Source organism: Vidua macroura, chromosome 20 (genome assembly GCF_024509145.1).
Source record: "Vidua macroura isolate BioBank_ID:100142 chromosome 20, ASM2450914v1, whole genome shotgun sequence".
Lineage (NCBI taxonomy): Eukaryota > Metazoa > Chordata > Aves > Passeriformes > Viduidae > Vidua > Vidua macroura.
Window position 1 is genome coordinate 3,679,345 of NC_071590.1, and position 20,741 is coordinate 3,700,085.

Below are 20,741 nucleotides of genomic sequence, written 5' to 3' on the forward strand. Positions count from 1 at the left end.
AAGGAGAGGTTTCAACCAAAGACCATGTCTGATGTAATTTAAATACCACAGTAATGGGCAGAGTATAAATACCCAGCCCAAACCCTCTGCACATCATGTCTCAGTACTGATGGAATAGGCTGTTATCCTGTCACCAAGAGAGCACTGGAGAACCATCCACTGATCCCTGCTGTCAGTTCTCAGTATGATGGTAAAAGGTTTAAAGAAAAGGTTTATAAAAAAGAGGTCATTTCTTTATGCAGAAATATTATCAAAAGGTTTCTATAAAGGGGGTTATTTCTTTATGCAGAAATATTATGTCCTGTGACAGGAGAGTAGCAAGATGCCCCAGATGACCTCACTCACCAACTGGATATTGCTGCAGGGACTGCCAGGAGCAAAGGGCAGCCTTGACTCCCAAAAATCCCAGCCTTACTCTAAACAGATGTAGAAAGGTTGAGACAGCTTGATGCTTTCCCAGGTGTTCCTTTTCATTTTAGAATGTTTATTACAGCAAATCCTTTATAACATGGATTTTGGCTGTCACATGCCATGATATAACCCAGATCCAGGAACTTGCACACACTTCTTCAGTTTCCTGTTAATTTAGTTGTATTAATTGCACTACATAAATTACATGTGTTCCAGTAAGAAAGAATTACTGTGAAAATGCAGCCAGCATGGCGTTCTATAGAGCACTGTACAGTGACACATGAGAATTGGATCCTAATCCATTTTTTGGTTTTACTGCTGGTGTAAAATGGAAACTCCCTCAGCAACTCAAGCAGTCAACAACTGCTTTTGCAACAGCAAAAGAGAAACAATGAGATACAAACTAACCTGATCTGTAAAGTGCTTTAACTCATCAGAATGAATATGGAAGGCACACATCAAAATAGCTAATGCTGCCTTCTCTGTTCCAGTCCTAAGTACTGACAGACGAGCTCAATATAATATACAACAAATACAAAGTTAATAAGTGAAAAAAAAACCCAAATGTAAAGCTAACAAGTGGGAAAATACAATTAAGGTAAATTATCCTGTGGAATTCAATACCAGAATATATTAAAGGCAATTAACATAGTTATATTGTAGCAGTAACAATGTTAATTCTAATTAAAATATAAAAGTATGAGATAACTCCTGAAGAAAAGTAAACTTCTCTGAACAGATTCTAGGATTGCTGTAAATCACACTTAAGGTTTGTTTCTCTTTTCTTTGAGCCTGTGGTAACAGTGAACTTCTCAAAGGGGGTGTTTGCCTGAACAGGCATCTGGCCTGTTCCAGTCAGTAATTCACCTGTACTTTTAATTTCACATCCTTTGCAATACTTCTAAGAATGTTTGTGGTAACAGAACAGAAATAGCAGGTTACTATCTGAAACGTTTATTGAAGAAAGGAAATAAATTAATCTAACCTTTTTTTGGTATGAAAAACACAAATATTAATTAAGCCATGTAATGCCCATTTAGCGTGCTAAGAAAAGAGATGAAGATACTTACAAACTGGGCTTAAAATGTCATGGAAACAGCTGTCCTCCCAACAGACTGAAATTCATTTATTTGTTGTATCCAGGCAAGTTTGACAGAGAAACCCCCTGCATTCATGCCTATGTATCACACCAAAAGCTGTGATTTTTAAGCAGACTATAAAAACCAACCCAAAATCCAAACTAATGATTGTACCTTGTTGGGTTGTTTTGTTTTTGTTTTTTGTTTGCAAGTGAGGTGGATTATTAATACTTTGTGACATCAAGGTCGTAAAACAAAACCATATTGCACTTCCAGAGAGAATTGCCTTGCAAATGACATACTGCTGTGACTTTCAGGTCCCAATAGTCAAGGAGTTGAAGTGTAACAATTTCCCCACTTAGAATACCCAGCTCATGCAAATCCTTCTTTACAGACATGATAAAGCCCTGAAGCTGTTTCCATGGAACATAAAAAGGATATTAGAGATAACCCCTGTAAACAGCACTTCAAACTTGCAGAACAGTTACACTCTCCCTATCCCCACATTGCTTAAAAAAAAACATATTGCTGCATTTAAAGACCAGTTTTTGTCCCTGATAGATCTAGAAGTACATAAGCAGGTCAATTTGGGCAGCAGATGAAAAGAAAGTAGAACCTTGTTGGATTCACTCCATCATTCCTGCCTTGGGACTGTGCTGTTTTGAGAGATGTCAAGTGTATGAAAAATCTTGTAAGCCTATATCCCAGAAGCAGACAGAAGAGTGAAATACTTCTGTACCAGTGTGGGCTTGCAGGAGGCAGGCGTCATTCCCAACACAAAACAAGACCTGTTCCACAACAATTCTGCCATTTGTTTGCACAGGAAATGTGCCTGGAGACTGCCAGAGCCAAGGCCTCGGCAAGGACATGCTGCCACCCAGCTCTCCTGGAAGCCCTGATCTCTGCAGCAGCAGTCTGCAATCCCTTCTCAGCCCCACAACCCACATCCCACAGCTGGCTCTGTATGGGCTTGTCTGAGTGAGAGAGATGATTCTGTCACCCATTGCCATGAAACTTCATCCAAGCACGCGGTGCTAGGAAGCATATTGTGCTCCCAGCCTGCTGAGTTCAACAAGGAATAGCAGCCCAAATTTAGCTAAAGTCATAAATCCAGGTTTAACTGCACCTACAGGAGCTATCTCCAGGAAATCAATTAGATTAATCAGCTCCACAGCAAGTGTGCACTGCTGTGATCTGGCTTGCAGGTTCATAGTTCCCTAATCAGGATCAAGCCTTTCCCAGTGTTTTATTTTTTGAGGTGCAGTGGGATGTCATTAAGAAATAGCATAAGCTTATAGTTTCTAAACCCTTCATTTCTTCAATAAAGATTCACTTTGCTGCAGCACAGGATTTTCTAATTATACTCTTCCCTTCTACTCTGTTTTCCAGCTGCATAAAGAAGTCAAATACCTTACTTACACTGACTGATGTATTGGGGAAATAAAGTCTACTTCTGGCAGCTATCTTTTCCATCATTCACTTCCATAAAATTCCAGTTCTAATAAACTGATTTATAACCTACAACCTAGACCAGGTGAGGTGTATCTTGTTCCTCTGTATACCTTTCACTTGATGTGCATGTGTACATACAACATGCTGTAGCACTGTATCCTGAGGTTATTTTCTGTAAGTAATATTCCCATTCTGAGATGAGGCTTACTAAGCACAGTTGTGAATATTACAATGCATTAAAACCAGGGAAGTTCATAAGGGGCATTTTGCTTTATTCTGGTTGTATTAGGTCAAACCATCTACTCACAGTTAAGCCCAGTGAAGCTTCTGGCAGATAATCTGTACAATCAATCCCATTTGTAAAGCTGCTACAGATGCATTTTACAACCAAGATTGTGTTTGCAGCTCTGCATTTCTCTGTTCCACTCCAACAAGTCTCCTACAGTGAAAGAACTCGGTGCAGGTGGCATCTGTGTTGCTGTATCACCCACCAACAGGAGATGAACCCCTGGAAGGCAGAGAAAGCAACAGCTCAAGCCCAGCTCACATTCACCCTAATGACAATATGCAACATTTTGTGACCTTTCAGCACCTTTAATACCTTATGCCATAACATTTCAGGAGGTTTTAAAATGGGAATTCACTGATCAGACAAAAAGGGATGTCTCTGAAAAACAGTATAGTCACAGAGGACTTAGAGCACATAGTTTATACAGCCCTACTGCTTGGGAAGCACCTTGCTTGACTAAGAATCCTCCTCTAGTGCAGCAATAAATAATATTTTACATTAATAACTGAAATACTGCACAAATGTCTTGAACAACTTTGTTTAATTTAAGAAGTGGATGAAATAATCAAATAATCACCAAATATCCATTGTAGGGGTGGAAGAATCTGCATTTAATGTTTAGGGATTAATATTCTTCGAAATCTAAGACCTTTTTCTGAGCTACTGGTCAACTTGTATTTAACCAAACCTATAAAGTGTCATACACAAATACCCTGCATGTACAAACATGTAAATATATGCATATAGGCATGCTTATTAATATGCATAAACCCTGCACAAATGTAATTGTTTAAGTCATTAAAGGAAGAAGTCAAATGTGTTCAGTATAGGGAATAAAGGCCAAGCTTCTCTCTTTTTGGGCAAGACATTTCAAACTTTCCTGATTTAGTTTTGCCACATGTATATTGGCAGCATCTTTTTTCCAGTAAATGTGCCACCTGGATTAAACAGGTTTTTAGCCATTCAGGTAAAGTTTCTACCAAAATGTCATTGATAAGCATACCTGCAGAACTGGAAAGCTAAATCTCAGAATAGATTTGGAAACAATTACAAAAATACATCTACAAAACTGACCTGTTCTTAGCTGACATGAGTACTGAATTCAGGGACTGTCTTAGGAGAATTATTAAGAATTCAGAAATGGTCTGGGAATCAGTCTCAGATCTCAACTCTGGTACCAGTATAACAGTAAAAAGAAATATCTGCATGAAAAGCTTTGCTTGGCAGCCTGGAAATCTCTAGGACAAATTATGTTTAGGAGATAATAGTTCCTAAAGCCCAGGAAAAAAAAAACATAGTAAATACCTTTGTATTTACTCATATGGGTAAGAAAGTAGTATTTTATATCCCTTCACTTCATCCATTACGTCTTCAAAGTAGGAGCTCAAGCACAGTAACCAACAAGGTAAACACTACTATTTAATATTATTGTTTGCATATCCCGTCTATTAACTCTGAACAAAGTGCCAAGACAAGAGGAGCTGCAACAAAAATTAAGCTACTGCAAAAGAATCTTGATAAACTCTTGAAACTGATAGAAAAATCAAGGTGTGATTCAGCTATGACAAGAGATTGTACAACTCTACATTCATCTGGACAAAAAATAATAAGAAATAAAAGGTGGGGAAGAGACTGAAACCCAAGCATTAGCCATCAAAAATTTCAGTTCAAACTGAAATGTTTTAATTCCTTAGTTACAAACTGCTTGAAATAAGGTACTACAAAGTCAGCTGTTCCTCAGTATTGGCTCCAGACAGCACAGCTCACACTGCAAACAGTCACTGGACTAAACCCTCAAGCCCTTTCCTCTCTCCTCTGTTCTCTTTGTCAGTGAGGCCAGAGGCATCAGCAACCACAGCAATAAAAAGCACTGGCAGTGGTTTCCTCCCTTCATGGCTCCAGGAGAACAGCTCATCTTTTATTCATGAAAAACGAGGCCTCTGGAGGCCTAAGGAAAAAAAAAAAAAAAAAAAAAAAAAAAAAATACAGGAAGCAAATATTTCTTGGGGACAGTTGGTCACAGGCTGGCAAGTGTCCAGGACATCAAGAAGGAGGGGCAGGGGTGCAGGATGGAAGCATGAAAGCTGCTTTCCTTCCAGCCTTCCTGCCATGGTAGGAAGGAGGATCACAAAGGGCAAACTGCACCCAGAATGTCCATGTGGTGACCCAGGAGGGAACACACTCAGCTGGTGTCCTGCAGTGGGGATCCTGCAGGGAATCACTGCCTCAGAGGGGGAATCCAAGATGTGCAGTCAGCACAGATGCATTACAGGATGGGATCCATCCAAGTTTAGTTAGGAGAGCTTAATATTTACCCCAGCCACTTGCACAAGCTGTTGCTTTGAATTTTCTGGATAATTCCTTTCCCCACTTTGCCAGGCTTCACTCATGTCCCAAAATTACATCACTCTAAATATTGTTTTGCAAGTGCCTTTAAAATAGGACTAAAGGCCCTTGCAAAACTGCCTTTAGAAGTGCCTTTAGAATAGAAAAGTGCCTTTTAGAATAGGACCACACCTGAGGCCAGAATAAGCACCTTAATGGGAAAAGAGATCTCTTCCCAGATAGAGAGAACACCCTCTTCCATTTCCTTGTGTCCCCAATAACAGACCACCCTTGTTATCAGTAGAGAAAACAATCCTCTGCAATCCTTTGCTTGCCTGAGAAGATGACATGAAGGTGCAGATGTCGTTTGTCATCTCTAGTTGTGTGCAGAGGAACAACCATCAGTCCCTCACAGCTCAAACCCAACACCCAGCACTGGCTGTGCCTCCCCTCAGGGGCCTTTCCATCAGCACTGATTGGTTCTGAACTTTAATTATTTTGCACAGGACACTAACAAAAATTTTCTGAGAAGCCTGAGCTTCCTGTGAATTCTGGAATCTTAAGGGAAAGAAAGATGTTACCTGTTACTTTCTGTCAGACTTCCTAAAAGATGACACATGCAGAAGAGTTATCTCTTGAAAACTACAGAAGAAATGTAATATTTTACATTAACATGCCTCCTTCATTGCTTTAATTACTGCCTAATGAATTTTAGCCCTCAGAATACCTCCCCTGTAGGGCTGAGCAAATGAGAAATAAGTCATAGCAGGGCAGTCAGAATGAAAGGAAAAGGAAAAAACAACACAATAAAAACCCACACACATGAGGAGAGGCAGAAAAATGCACACAGAGATCTGAAGATAATAACTCCTTTTTTATTTTTGTTATTTTTCTCACATTTTCTATCATGAGCACTTTAAATCAAACCAGACTCGACCCTTACCTTGACCTTTGGCTAAATTCATCCCTTCTGCTTTAGGAACTTGATGGCTTGGAATACAGCAGCTCTTCCTTCTGACACTTCTAAACCCATGCTTTGCAGACTTGAATGAATCCAGAGTTCCTCAGCCTGGACTGGAAGTTAAATCCTGGGCTGTTGATAAACAACAATACTATTGCATTTCCATCTGTGACATGTACAGAATGAATGCAGATGAATGTTAAGATTTATTTTGTTACATTCAGCCAAACAAGGTCTCTGATGAAGTTCTGCCCAGCATTTAAGAGACTAGATGCAGCTGAAATGGGTTGCATAATGTCATGCAGTACCAATTAGGGGCAGTCAGTGGAGAATGCTCCCAGACTGCTAATGCAAGGAATGAGCACAAGAAAGTACAAATGCTGGATGCACCCTGGCAGTATTGTGCTGTATCTGGCTACATGGTGTCTGACCAAAAGTCAGGCAATACTGTAACATTAAAAAGTACAATTCACTTTATATCAGATTTGTTGCAAATTTCTTTTGAAGTTTCTGATAAACATAAATCAAGCCAGTCCACATTCCCATTTTTATGGGAAACAGAGACCAAGTGTTACATCTGAAAACACAAAGAGAATGACACACTAGTAAAAGAATGGATGAACCCATATTGCCTACCTCAATTTCAAACTCTTGAATTGTACCATTCATCAGAGCCCCCAAATAATTCCTCTGGTTCTGCACCAGCCTGGGGCTTAGTCTTCAAGCAGAAAGCTCAAAGAGCCATTAGGTTCCTTCTTCTTTATTAAGATCCTTCCTCTTACACAAAGAAGCCCCAGTAAGCACTTACTCTGCAGGATGCTCATTGCAACATCTACATTTGGCAGTAAGTCATGCACAGAGTCACTTTCTCAGCTTCCTCAGTGAAAAAGTGAAGGCTGTGTCCTCCCTGGAGGCAAACAGAACCCTGCTGCAATCACTAATGGTGACATAAGATCCTGACACGGAGGAGAAAAGGTGGTGCTCCATATCAACTGCAAGTGCTCCCAGGGAGGCTGCACCAGAAGAAAAGCATGGCAAGCACAAAAGATCGTTCCCCTCTCCTACACTTTCAGCTTCATCAACCGTGTTAGGAGCCAACAGCTGCATTTTGGCATCTAGGAAAAATGCATGTGTAGAGAACTTACCTGGTTTTGCAGACAAAACAGGCATTCTAGGAGAAAGTAAATTCTCTTGGATTCTCTTGGGTGACCTGTGTGGCTTTAACCCCGGTGTCCATACTCCCTCTACTGACTAAAGCTGTAACCACGCGGCTGGACTTGGGCTGGACACTCGTTGCTCTCTATTACGTGCTTAAAGAAGAAAAAGAAAGGAAATTTCAGTCACATTTTCAGTCTTAATCATCCAAAGGGCAAGAGAGTAGGACTGGCTAGTCACTGCTGCTGCATCCTTTTCTTATAACCTAGTGTAAAGCTCTGAACAAATACCTCAACAGAAAAATCATAATAAAGCTTCTCTGGCTTAAAACAGCTCTTAAGACCAATTCTTTTAAATATTTTCAGATGTTTCTAGAAAAGAACTGTAAAGATGTGCAACTTTACAATCTCCCAGTAGCAATGAGCTGAACTTGATCTTTCCAGCTGCTCTCTCACCATGACCTGTGCCTTGCCTCACTTCCAGCACTATTCATTTCCTGACTGCAGATGTTGGTGGCACGCTGCTTAAAATTTTGTGTGGCAGCATTAAAAAAAAGATTTAAAGGTACTTGATGAAAATGTAAGAAACAATGAGATGCTGCAAATAAAAGTGCTCAGGTGTCACTTTGTTTTTACTCAGAGTGTGCTGGTGAGCTGCTGTTCCTCTGCAGCTCTTGGAGATGGCACAAGAGTAAGGATGAGGCAGTGGATGGGGAAACAAACAGGGAGATGGCCATGTGCTGATGAAGAGAAAATGTGGGACCTCAGCCATTACACTTAGCAAGAGATTTTAGAGGGTACCCATAAAATAGCTCAGCACAGCAGTACCCCCCAGGGCCATTGCATGGATAAACACACGAAGAATGGCCAGGGCTCATGATGCTACAAGAACAAGGACAAGTTAATACCTGCATATACTGACAGCATCCTCCCATTTTGCTCTAGAGCTCAAGCACAGCAACTCTGCAGGAATCAGGGCCCCTGACAATCTTGGGTGCAGACACATCAAGCCCAAGAAACCTCTTAATCCAGTGATGCCCTATTTCATGAAGCACCAGCCCAGCTTCCCTTCTAACAGCCCCATCATTACTGTCACTCCCACTATTTGTTCTTGTTCTGCTCTCTGCTTTCAGCCTCAGTGACCACATGATGAAATGGTTGGTAGATGAGAATTCATTCCATTCTCTCCAGCCTAGCTGTGTGAAAGGGAGAGAGCACAGAGAGGGAACAGCCTGCAAGGGGAGTGCAGACTCCACACATCCCTGGCAGAGAGGTGATCTGTGCTCCATGACCCACTTGTGGCCGTCAAAAAGCAGCGGCTGCAGCTGGAGCTGAAGCTGTAACTGCAGCAGTGGGGCCAGCGGTGCACAGCCCAAGGAAGTCTGCACTTCTCTTAATACTGCAATTTAAGATCTCAGCCCTTAGCCTTCTAGACCTGCAGGATAACATGCACAAGTGTTAACCCTAACAGCAACAGTAAGCTGAATTCATAGATTTAACCCAAAACAACCTTGAATAGTAAATGGTTCTCCCCTCTGTCCCGAAACCACATATAAGAAATTTTTATTACTGAATATACAGATCCATACTTTTTGCTAACAATTGCTTGAAGTTAATTTCCTCTCATGCTTTATTTCTATTGCTTTCTGGGTTTTACACCTCATATCATCCTCACTCTTGCTTTTCACTGTCTTCAGCTACTGCCTCACTTTTAGTGTCTTCTAATTTCAATTTTTTGTTCAAACTCCAAACAAGCCCCACTCACTGTCACCAACCGTAGCAAGCAAAACAGCAATTCTTTCGCCACAACTTCTGCATTTACCCAGTTCTCTGACAAAACATGTTGTGCTGGGCTTTAGTTTCCCCATGGGGACTAGAGCTGGTCTGAGAGGACCTTCCATATGATCTGTAGAAGACCTGTTCCCTACACCTCAAGAATCTGCAGCTACGACTTCCTTGCTGCTGGGCCAACTGCAAGATCATGATTTATTTCTCTGACGGGGGTCTCCACTACTAGTACTAGATGCTGTTTGAATACACTGAAGAGGATCACTCCCATTGCTGAACAAACCATTAGCAAAAAGCCCTTCTCTGTACTCTATGCTGATTACAAGTACTTAGTAATCTTTTCTATACATCTTTTGGGGTGTGAGGGAGAAAGGTCTGAAAGAATCCTCTTAAATTCAGGAGTATTCTCCTTTCAGGATAACACAGTACATCTGCATACATGTGTATTTAGGCATTGCTGATGACACATCAAAAGTTCTGCTATTTCAGCATTGAATTTGGAATTCATTTAACTCTGGGTGTATCCTGTGATCTCAACTGTCAGACTACAATAAGAACTGTTCAGATTTTGGGACATGATGGGTTTTAAAACTTTCAGCTCATGTGCCTGTCCACCTGCCACATATCCCTAGCAATATCGTTGTGCCTTCAATAAATACTTGTTCTGTGTTTGATAAACCACTGTGAGAAGCTCCTGCCTACACTGGGGCTGCAGCTCTTTAGGAGACCATGCTCAAAACCACATTTCAACTGTTAGCAGAAACATATCACAAAATCTGTCATCAGGCTCTCTGCAACAATTCTTATCATTAGCCTTTCTTATTGTCCTTTGAGTGCTTATCAGCAGCAATTCCACATGTAGAGTGGTAGAATTAATGCTAGCCAGGAAAATGATATCTTATCTAGAAGCTGGAACTTCCTAAGAGCAGAACTACTGTTTAATTTGGCAAGAAATCAAAACATATCCAGGGTGCTGCACTGACAGGCTGTTATGACCAACAGTATTTCACTGTCTCATGTTGGGTTCTGATGAGCACTGCAGAAAATGAAATCTACAGACAAGAGTAACAGAGTGAGCAGAATGAGTTTGAGAATTACAGGAACAAGCAGTTCGAACACCAAAAAAGATGCCAACTCTCCCCCTCATATGCCATGTAATTGTGGTGATATTTAATTATCTTCTTTACCTCCAACGGAGGTGGTCAATCCACTGGTGATGTTAAGTCAGCCAGGCACATGAAAGTGCAGAACAATTCCAGTTTTACCCTTACATAATAGTTATCCCACAGCCACTAGGAACTACTACAGCTATTAAGAAAAATAATGTGCAAAACAAGATTAAAGCACTTACCATAAAAACTCAGATATGAGACTGCACTTTGCAAAACAGAAACTTGACCCTCCAGAGTTTTAGAGTCTTAGGAGAAACTCATTAAACTCCATCACTGTCAGGCCATAGGCAGAACCACTTTTACAGGCTGAAGGCAAATGCTCATATGTCAGCCTCAAAATACCAGTAACAGGCACTGACAGTAACACAGCAAAACAAATGTTGTGATGAGTAAGAGGAAGTTACTCCCTCAGAGGAGCATCACTGCTCACACTGAGCTGCAAATATGGTCAGTTCTGAGTTCCTGCCTCACACCAATCTTAAATTAGAAACACTTCCCAAGGAATCAGGGCCCAGACTGAAGGACAGATGCTCTGTCCACTGAGCTAACACAAATGTCATTAATTATGTGGAGCATAAACAGAGCTGAAAGATGTACCAAGGCCACAGTAACTACTGAGGTTGAAAATCAGTACTGATTTCCAAATTCTAATGCTATAGAATCAACAACCCAGTTCTCTGTCAGGGGCTGGTAGCATGTAGGGGTACCAATGAGCTTGGTACCATAACACCTCATCAAAATTGTAAATAAAGAAAAAAAAAAAAAAAGAGTCTTGATGTAGGTGGATGAGCCACCTTTACTTAACCTAGAAAAGAACATTTAGAATTATAGAATCTCAGAATGGTTTGGGTTCGAAAGGATCTTAAAGTTCATTTCATTCCACCCTCTGCCATGGGGACCCTTTCCAGTAGACAAGATTGCTCTAAGCCCATCCAACCTGCCCTTGAACACTTCCAGGAACAGGGCAGCCAGAGCTTCCCTAGGCAACCTGTATACATTATATGTGTTCAATAAACAGAGCCAGAATCATCCCCCGACTATAACATAACTGCTTGCAGTAATTTGCAAAGCATCTTCTATTGTTTTCATTTTGAGGGGGCCGGGAAATAGAGCTAGATAGAAAAAGCAAAGGTTTAGACCCCTGAAATGCAAACATGTTATGGCTGTTACTGCCTTAACACGCAGTAGGGTAGGGAGCCCAGCGAGTCCAAAGGGACGAGCACAAGCCCACCCAGCCGAGCTGCGAGCGGCCTCCCCTCACCAGCACAGCACTGCCCTGGCACAGCACGGCCCGGCCCGGCCCGGCCATCACGGGCCCGGGCTGCCTCCTCCCTGCCTCACTGAGCAGCCACAGAAGCCGGGGCCCGGCTGCAGAGCGCACACCCCGGCTGGCTCCGCCGGCCCACCCCGGAGGCGGGCCGGCAACGCGGCCCTCCCTCCCCTCACGGCGGCGGCAACGGGGAGACGGGCCCGGAGCACCAGCTGCGCCACCATGGAGGTGGATATGGCGGAGGACGAGAAGGCCGGGCCGTCGGCAGGCGAGAAGCGGGGACCCACCGACCCTGCGGGGGCCGTGCCCGGCGGCGGCAGCGGCCACTACGAACTGCCCTGGTGAGCACCGGCAGCGGGCGAGGGAGCGCGGCCGCCCTGAGCCGCCATGACCGCCCGCCGGAGGACGCGGGGGCGGGGCGAAGGGCGGGCGGGGTGCGCGGTGATTGGTGCAGAGCGGGGAGGGAGGCGGGACTGTGTGCGGCAGAGCCAATGGGTGAGGGCGGGGGGCTAGTGGCGGGAAGGGGGAGGTGTGGCGGCCGGACCCGGCCAGACCCAGACCCAGACCCAGACCCAGACCCAGACCCAGACCCAGACCCAGACCCAGACCCAGACCCAGACCCGGCCCCGTACCCGTACCCGTACCCGTATGTCCAGCGCTGTCCCCCGGTGCCCGCCGGCGTGCAGGAGCTCAGTCTGGCTCGGAACCGGGGACTCTGCCTGCGCCCTGTGACCTGCCCCGTCTGTTGCCAGGGCTAGGAAGGCAGGAATCACTGTTATGGTTATAACCAGCCCTGGTTTGGGTTGGAAGGGACCTTAAAGGCCATCGCGTTCCAGCCTCCTGCCATGGGCAGGGACACTTTCCACTAAACCAGGTTGCTCCAAGCCCCGTCCAACCTGACCTGGAACAGTTCCAGAAATCAATAGTGAAGAAAATCCCATTGTTTTCCTTTGTAATGCAGAGAAAGCCAGCCCTGCACTGTGTTGACCATGGGACAACACATAGGATGGCTTCTCCCCTCAGGCTGAGGCACCGAATTCCTGTTCGAGTTGAATATTTTTTTCCCTCCTTTTGCTTTTTTATACTAATGGAAGTAAAACCTGTCAGGGTGGTATGGCCCTGGCACAGGTTGCCCAGAGAAGCTGTGGCTGCCCCGTCCTTGGAAGTGTTCAAGGCCAGGTTGGACCTGGAGCAGCCTGGCCCAGTGGAAGGTGTCCCTGCCCATGGCAGGAGGCTGCAATGAAATGGGCTTTAAGGTCCTTTCCAACCCAAACCATCCTGGGGCTCTCTGAGTCAGTGATTAGTGCTGTGGAATTCTGTGTATGGCAATGACAGACACCCTGCAGCACTTGCACTGAAATCATGTCCAGCCGTCTTTGTCCTGTGCTCTCTTAGCATAATCCTCCTTGTCCATCACTCTAAGACTCAATTAAAGCATTATTAGATGTGGTGAAGTGTGTGGAGTTTTACTTTTACAGGGTGGAAAAATACAGACCCATGAAACTGTCCGAAATAGTTGGAAATGAAGATACTGTGAGCAGGTTGGAGGTGTGTAGCTGTCCCTGTATCTTTTTACAGGTTATCTCAAAAAAACATATTTTTGCATAGATCCACTATTGTATTTTTACAACCATACTTGAGTATGTGGAAGAAAGCTTCCTGATTTGCTTTTAAAATTACAAGTTTTACATTATATTTGAGTGGTGTGTAAGGAAATATGCCTTCTTCAATTGGGATGTTTAAATTGAGCATTTGATACAGTTTAGATAATTTGTAGCTGTTACAGTAATACTGTTTCAATTAATAAATATAATTCGTATAATACCAGAAAGAAATATAATAGTTTGTTTTGGAAAAGAAATGTTTGCCATACCAGTTCTTCCCTGAAAGTCTCCAAGATGATGTTGGATGGGGCTTGGAGCAGCCTGGTCTAGTGGAAGGTGTCCCTGTCCAAGGTAGGGGGTTGGAATGAGATGGGCTTTAAGGTCCCTTCCAATTCTAACTATTCCAGGATTCTATAATTCTACAACAAATTAATCTGTGAACACAGTATTTGTTAACAGAAAGATTATACTAGCAAGTATGTAATTAAAACAGATGCAAAGGAAAGGCAAGAGTACTAAAGACCTGTGGCATTAAGTGCTTTTAAATATTTCCATATTATTCTAGAGGCTGATTTCTAATAATTCAATTTAAAAAAACAATGAAAGCAGTGAAGTTCAAAAAATTAAAATAGGAGGGGGAAAAAAGAAGCTTGTTTCTGATGCTGAAATAGAACAGAATGGAAACTATTTGTTATTGTCTTACATAATTTCTTTTTATCATTCTTTCTTAGGTCTTTGCAAAAGAGGGGAATGTACCAAATATTATAATTGCTGTGAGTATTGCTGTGTTGTGCTGTATTTGAAATCTAGCCAGGATGGCCTCCCAGTACAGATGGGCTTTGTGCCTGAGGGTACTGGTGAGGGAGATGTTGGTTGTGTGGTTGTGGAGCAATGTTCTTGGTAGAACACACAGGGAAACAAGTTTAAATCTACCTCAGGTGCCTGCTGAAACACATCCTGTGCTTCTCCCTGCAGCATATCTCCTCTGTTAGGGGCAACATCCTGAGCACAGGCACAGCTTCCAGGCTGATGTGTTCTTTGAAGTTCCTCTGTTGCAGCCTTTTTCATGACTGAGGAGATTTGTAGAGGGCACAGCTTAGAAAATTTCATTAAACTCACCAGCAGTTCTTGTACTGTCACATTTTTAGGGTCCTCCAGGAACAGGTAAAACCACCAGTATCCTGTGTTTGGCTCGTGCTCTGCTTGGTCCTGCATTAAAGGATGCTGTTCTGGAGCTGAATGCCTCAAATGACAGGTGAGAATGAATAAACCTCACCAAATTTTTAATGAAGAAACCAGTTTGATAGGCTTAATGCTATAGTAAAGCATTTAAGACTTTTTTAATGCATTATTTCCAACTAAAAGTTAGGCAATCTTTGGTGTTCACCCATCAACACAGGTAGTATTCCTTGATGTTTTATAAACTTTATAGATACTTTCATATGTGAAAATATAAACAGATAGAGTGCAGAATCCATAATGGTACTTTTTTCTCAAATTTATGTGAAAGAGTTAAGCTTCCCACTGCATTCATGAGGATTCAAGAATGAAAAGTGAATAGGTTGTTTATAGTCAAACTCTTCAGTACTTAGAGTGAGAAAAATTAGGGTTATAAGGGCAGCTGAGGATTAAAACGTAGGATCAGGGTGTTGGGTGTGTAGAGGACACTAACTGTACTCCAAGGATCAGGCACTAAGGGCTGATTATATTTCCCAAGTTCTGTTCAGACCCATCCTGAAGTGTTCTGACATTTCCTGGTAGGTTTACACTTTACCTACCCTGTTAGTATCACTTACAGAAGAACTACAGAATCACAACATTCAAAAATGTAAACAGAACAAAAAAGTAAAATCCTTTCTTAATAAAAGTAGGTCTTTGAACAGACTCTCTCTAGGAAGAGACTCTTGAACACTCTCTCTGTGTTGTGTTGATATGATTCAGTCTATCCAGCTGTTTTTCTTAAACTCTTCTGAGCTACAGCTGGGGGGCTGTGGGTGGAGCTGTGGGAAGAACTGGCAAAGCAACCTTAAATGCTTCTGCCTTTGTTTATTTATTACCCTTGTGCCAAACATAAGTAATTTTGTGGTGGTACTGCAAGTAAGGTTACTAGCTTTGTGTATATTTATATTGCTACTGTTAAATTATTTTCTTCAAGACCCCCAAAACCAAGGATTGTTGATGTTTGAATCCAAATCAGTTGGACAGTCTGGCTTGAAGCATGGTTCCACAGCAGTTGTGCTGAAACAGCTGAAGGGGCAGGAACAAACAGTGGTAGAACCAGCAGCACTTCAGCTGCTGTGGCTGCTGAAAAAAAATCTATTCTGTATTTTCACCCAGCTTATCATGAATCAATTGAATTATTTTTCCAGAGGCATTGATGTTGTAAGAAACAAAATCAAAATGTTTGCTCAGCAAAAGGTCACACTTCCAAAAGGTCGGCATAAAATAATCATCCTTGATGAAGCAGACAGGTATGTTGTTTTTTCTTGACCTCAGCTCCTGTGTGAAATGTGCTGCATCTCTCCTGTCTGTAGAGCTCCAGTCTTGGACAGTATTGAGTGTTTCTATCAAGCTGTTCAAAATATTTTTTTAGGAAATGAATATGGATTGAACAGTGATGTTATGGGAGCAAGAAGAGATCATTGCTTCAAAAGAGATGCTGAATATTGACACAGAATGCTCTGGTTAGGAAACAGAGCAGTTTACTGGAAAGGTGCCCCATCCCTGCAACTGTTCAAGCCCAGGTTGGACAGGGCTTGGAGCAACCTGATCTCATGGAAGGTGTCCCTGTCCATGGCAGGGGTTTGGAATTGGATAAGATTTAAGGTCCCTTCCAACCCAAACCATTTTGTGACTCCGTGATTTCTTCTCTTTGGACAGAATTTGGCTCATGTAGAAAATTTCACTGGATGAAAAAGGGACATTCTCCTCCTCCATATTCTTAGCAGTGTTTTTCAGAGCATTAATGATTTCATTTTGCACATTATGGAGGTCTCAGTGACTGCCTGCGTTGAAGGGTGGTTTGCTCACATGACTAGAAAAAGCTGCTTAGTTAATTTATCAAACCAGAATATTACAAAGCACAGCTTAATATCAGTGAACTCTGAAGCTTGTATGAAAATAGTTCTTAGGCTACACCTGTGAGTGAGGGAAGGGCAAAATCTGCCCTAACTCCTTGTCTCCCCTCAGCATGACAGATGGAGCACAGCAAGCATTGAGAAGAACAATGGAAATTTATTCCAAAACAACACGCTTCGCACTGGCCTGCAATGCCTCTGACAAAATCATCGGTAAGTGCTGCTGCTTCCTGGCTGTCCATGTCATATGTTCTCCATACTGCTGGCTAACTTCCAAGGCAGCTTCCATAAATAGCTTGATCCACCTTGTTGCAAGAAAGCAAGGTACTTCTGAAAAATCAAGCCACCCGTACCTCAGCAGATAAAAGAGTTTATGTGTGTAGTCAGGGAACCCTCTGAGCAGCCGTTTTTGATGGGTAGTGCCACATGTGACTGCAGAAGCAGATTTCTCATGCTTTGGGCTTAATTTGCATCAAACTCTGCCACAGTTTAGGATGTTTGATGTATTGTTTACTAGGTATTGAAACCTTTTTGTCATTTCTGAATCATAATCTTAAGTTTGCCTATAGGTGAACACATTGCACCTTAGACTTCTCTTGCAAAAATAATGTGATAAACATCTATATTCAGGAATCTAGGAGAACAGAGAAAGCTGAGCTTTATATATTATATAATTATATAATATATATATTTAATATAATATTTATATATTTCCACATACCTGGGCAAACTCCATTAGCACGTTTGGGCTCAAGGGAAGGACTATAACAATTGTATGTGCTTAAGGAGAGGCTGTGTTCTGCTTGGAGCTTACATGTCCTTTTTCTTTAAAAGACATAAGAATTGTTGGAAACTGAAATGAAGATGTATGTGGGGTTGTGGGGTTTTTTGAGAAAAAGAGAGAGAAGCTAATTACACATCTCTGTCCTCAGAACCTATTCAGTCTCGGTGTGCAGTGCTGCGTTACACCAAGCTGACAGATGCACAAATACTTGCCAGGCTACTGAAAATTGTTGAGAAAGAGGATGTAGCATATACAGATGATGGACTAGAAGCCATTATCTTCACAGCCCAAGGTGATATGAGACAGGTAAAAGGAGAAAGACAGTAAAACAAAGGCTTCTGTTTAAACCAAAAAAACTTTTGAATTGCAGCTCTCAAGGATTTCTCTCTGGAGAGGTAAAGCAAAGGAGGATGTGAGTTGTGGCCCAAGAGTAACTAAACTGTTTGGTTTGTGAGGGTTTAAAATGCTCCTTAAAAATGAGTTGGTGGGAAGCGGATACCAAACTTCTGTGAGGAAATAAAGTCAGCATAAATTTGTGAAATTATTTTCTGTTGTTCAATGGAAAACTGCTTATTTGGCATCATTTCCTGAAGTGCATTTCATCCTGAGGAGGGGAGTGAGAAGTAGAGCACTCCAGAAAATAAAGTCTTGTTTTTTCTTTCACAGGCATTAAACAACTTACAGTCCACATACTCTGGATTTGGCTTTATAAACAGTGAAAATGTCTTTAAGGTCAGTAATGGCTGAAAACAGTTTTGCCAGAAGTTTAGTCCTGTGGCTGTGTGAGATTCCATTGGACACATAAGCCTTGTTGCTAGTTTGCAGACAGCCCTGTGCATGTAGCAGTTAGAGCATTAGACTTTAAATAGCCCATGTGCAGTTTGAAAAGACATCCCTAATGGCATGTCTGAGACCTTTGCAGCTCTCTCAAAGCACACAAATCCAATAACTGCTGGGAAATTTCAGGGATAACTTGGGAATCTATTGCTTTCTCGTTTCATGCTGTTGAGCCTGCCATATAGAAGAACTACAGAATCACAATATAGAAGAATCTGAAAAGTCAGATTATTTAAAATTTAGTCTGTGTTACGGAATATTTCTGATTCAGTACTTCAGCTCCATAGAAACTTGGTGAAAATACCAGAAGTTTAATGCAAAGTCTTCTGATATTTAAAGTGTAATATTTCTCTTGGATACAGGTATGTGATGAGCCTCATCCTCTGCTGGTGAAGGAAATGATACAACACTGCATAAATGCAAATATTGATGAAGCATACAAGGTTGGTTTTCATGTCTTGTCTTCAGTATAGTCAGGCATTATTTCTCTACAAATTTTTTTGTTTGCTTTGAGGAATTCACAACGTGTGTTGTTTTTTAAGATAAGGGCAATACCATGTAGATGATTTGATAAACTAAATCCCTTTTGGGCAAGAGTTTGTTCAGATAAATAAGCTGACAAGCAAAAAAGGAAGTTGTAGTGAAATTAATTGCTAGATGTTTGAGGTTAAATCAGCTGATAAATAGTACCTGCAATTTCAGTAATTATATACAGCTGTTCCAGAAGTGAATATCCTTGACACACTTGGCAGATAAATGGGGTTTTTTTTCTTGCCTGCACAGATTCTTGCCCACCTGTGGCGCCTTGGATACTCTCCAGAAGATGTCATTGGCAATATCTTCCGTGTGTGTAAGACCTTTCAAATGCCAGAATATCTGAAACTGGAATTTATCAAGGTTAGTACTAACTCAGCTCCTGATGGGGCCTTTTGGGCCTTTTTAAGAAGAGGATGTAATCAGGGGCAGCCTCAGGGGTTTCTGTTTAAAATATGTTGTATATTAGCACAAAGAAAGTGCTTCTTGACTCATTACTACTTTATTTCCCACTGCATCATCAGTTTCTCAGTGAGAAGTCACCTGAAGTTTAGAATCTCAACACCCACAGAAGTGGCAGAAGTCACTTTAGTGATTACCTAAATTAATAGCAGATGTCGTGCTGAATTTATTAGTTATTTCAAAGCCTCAAATAACTTACTGAAAATGTTTTTCAAGTGCATGCTTGATTCTAGTCCAATAGATAGTAAAATATTAAATTAACAGCGAGTTGACAAACAGCTGGTGATAGTGAATCACTCTTCATATTTGAAACCTGTCCTCATATGGAGCCACCTTGCTTCTTATAAATGAAGCAGGGAAATACAGGCTTTGATTTTAAAAAGAAAAGGCATTTTAGTTCGTTTATAGGAGTAGATACATTCTGTGAAGTACAAGTGACTCAAAGCTGGTCTTTTAGCAGTAAGGGATACATTCTGTTTAGTCATTAGTAACATATACACAGACTGGGGGAGTAAACAGAAGGCTTGACAATGTCTCTGTCACCAGGAAATTGGGTACACCCACATGAAGATAGCAGAAGGTGTGAACTCCCTTTTACAAATGGCTGGGCTGCTGGCCCGGCTGTGCCAGAAGACTGCAGCCCCTGCAGCCAGTTAGGCACCTCCTCGAGCCTTCTGGGAGGAAACCAGGTTTGGCTGTGAAAATGTTTCATACTTTTTTATTTAGACCAATAAAGCTCTAAAATTTACTTTAACCCACGAAATTGTATGTGTTTTATAAGCAGGATAGAAGAGAGGACTGTGACAGTCCAGAGCCATTGAGGTCTGTCCAGTGTACTCAGCAAAACTGCTTATGTCCATGGTATTGAGACCTAAGCAGGAGAAACAAAAATGGAATCCTGTTGTTAGGGATTACACTTCAAGCCTGGTCATGAGTGATCTTACCAAGACCAAGAAGGAATTTTTTTTGCACAAAATACAGCACTTACTGAAGTTATAACTGAGACACATTGAGCAAGTGCTGCTTTGTCCTGTGGATAGGGAAGGTATTTTCACCAAACATACAGGAGAAATATTACACATTTCTTAATGGTGCCACTATATTTTGGATATTCCTTTTGTAATCTTTAAAAAGCTTTACTAAATTCTGGGATGCTCTGCATTTGAGTTCCTTTTCCTGTCCCTGCTTGTCCGGGTTAGGTAATGTCATAGTTTCAGCCTGCCAAAAAGCTACACATTCATGTTTGTCTCCAGTTTTGGAAACACCTTGCCAGTGTAGATGGGCAGTTAAGTGTGACATGCAGAGAAAGTAAATATAAATTGAATTTGACCACCTAATATGAGATGTGAGACTTGTATCTCCAAGCAGATACATCTTAATATAATTAACAGAATCACATAATCACAAGGTTGGAAGAGATCTTTAAGATCATCGAGTCTAACCTATACCCCAACACCTCAGCTACACCTTGGCACCGAGTGCCACATCCAGTCTTTTTTTAAACACACCCAGGGATGGTGACTCTGCCACCACCCTGGGCAG

General features: G+C 41.9%; 2 protein-coding genes across 3 annotated transcripts in view; one reads left to right on the top strand and one right to left on the bottom strand.

Annotated features, from left to right (window-relative positions):
* Positions 1-11,897, bottom strand: part of CLIP2 (CAP-Gly domain containing linker protein 2) — a 97,773-nt gene extending 85,876 nt beyond the window's left edge. The window contains exons 1-5 of one of the 2 annotated variants that reach the window (XM_053995335.1): positions 11,863-11,897; positions 8,968-9,106; positions 7,663-7,827; positions 6,500-7,530; positions 3,250-3,450 (exon numbers count right to left, since the gene is read on the bottom strand). The gene's annotated coding sequence lies outside the window, so the exon portion shown is untranslated. Of the gene's footprint in view, positions 1-3,249; positions 3,451-6,499; positions 7,828-8,967; positions 9,107-11,862 lie in introns of both variants that reach the window. The other variant, XM_053995337.1, reaches the window with a different exon arrangement.
* A 116-nt stretch (positions 11,898-12,013) lies between these two features.
* RFC2 (replication factor C subunit 2) lies at positions 12,014-19,953 on the top strand. Its single transcript, XM_053995547.1, has 11 exons — positions 12,014-12,242; positions 13,380-13,449; positions 14,237-14,278; positions 14,654-14,760; positions 15,875-15,976; positions 16,695-16,795; positions 17,515-17,672; positions 18,033-18,098; positions 18,566-18,646; positions 18,987-19,100; positions 19,746-19,953. The coding sequence occupies exons 1-11, from the start codon at positions 12,124-12,126 to the stop codon at positions 19,854-19,856; spliced, it is 1,071 nt and encodes a 356-aa protein (XP_053851522.1). The 5' UTR covers positions 12,014-12,123; the 3' UTR covers positions 19,857-19,953.
* The last annotated feature ends 788 nt before the right edge of the window (positions 19,954-20,741 follow it).

Coding starts and splice junctions, on each gene's coding strand:
- RFC2 (XM_053995547.1), top strand. CDS start 12,124: ATGGAGGTGGATATGGCGGAGGACGAGAAGGCCGGGCCGTCGGCAGGC. Junction 16,796..17,514: donor TGCCTCTGACAAAATCATCG/GTAAGTGCTGCT, acceptor CTCTGTCCTCAG/AACCTATTCAGTCTCGGTGT. Junction 19,101..19,745: donor TGAAACTGGAATTTATCAAG/GTTAGTACTAAC, acceptor CTCTGTCACCAG/GAAATTGGGTACACCCACAT.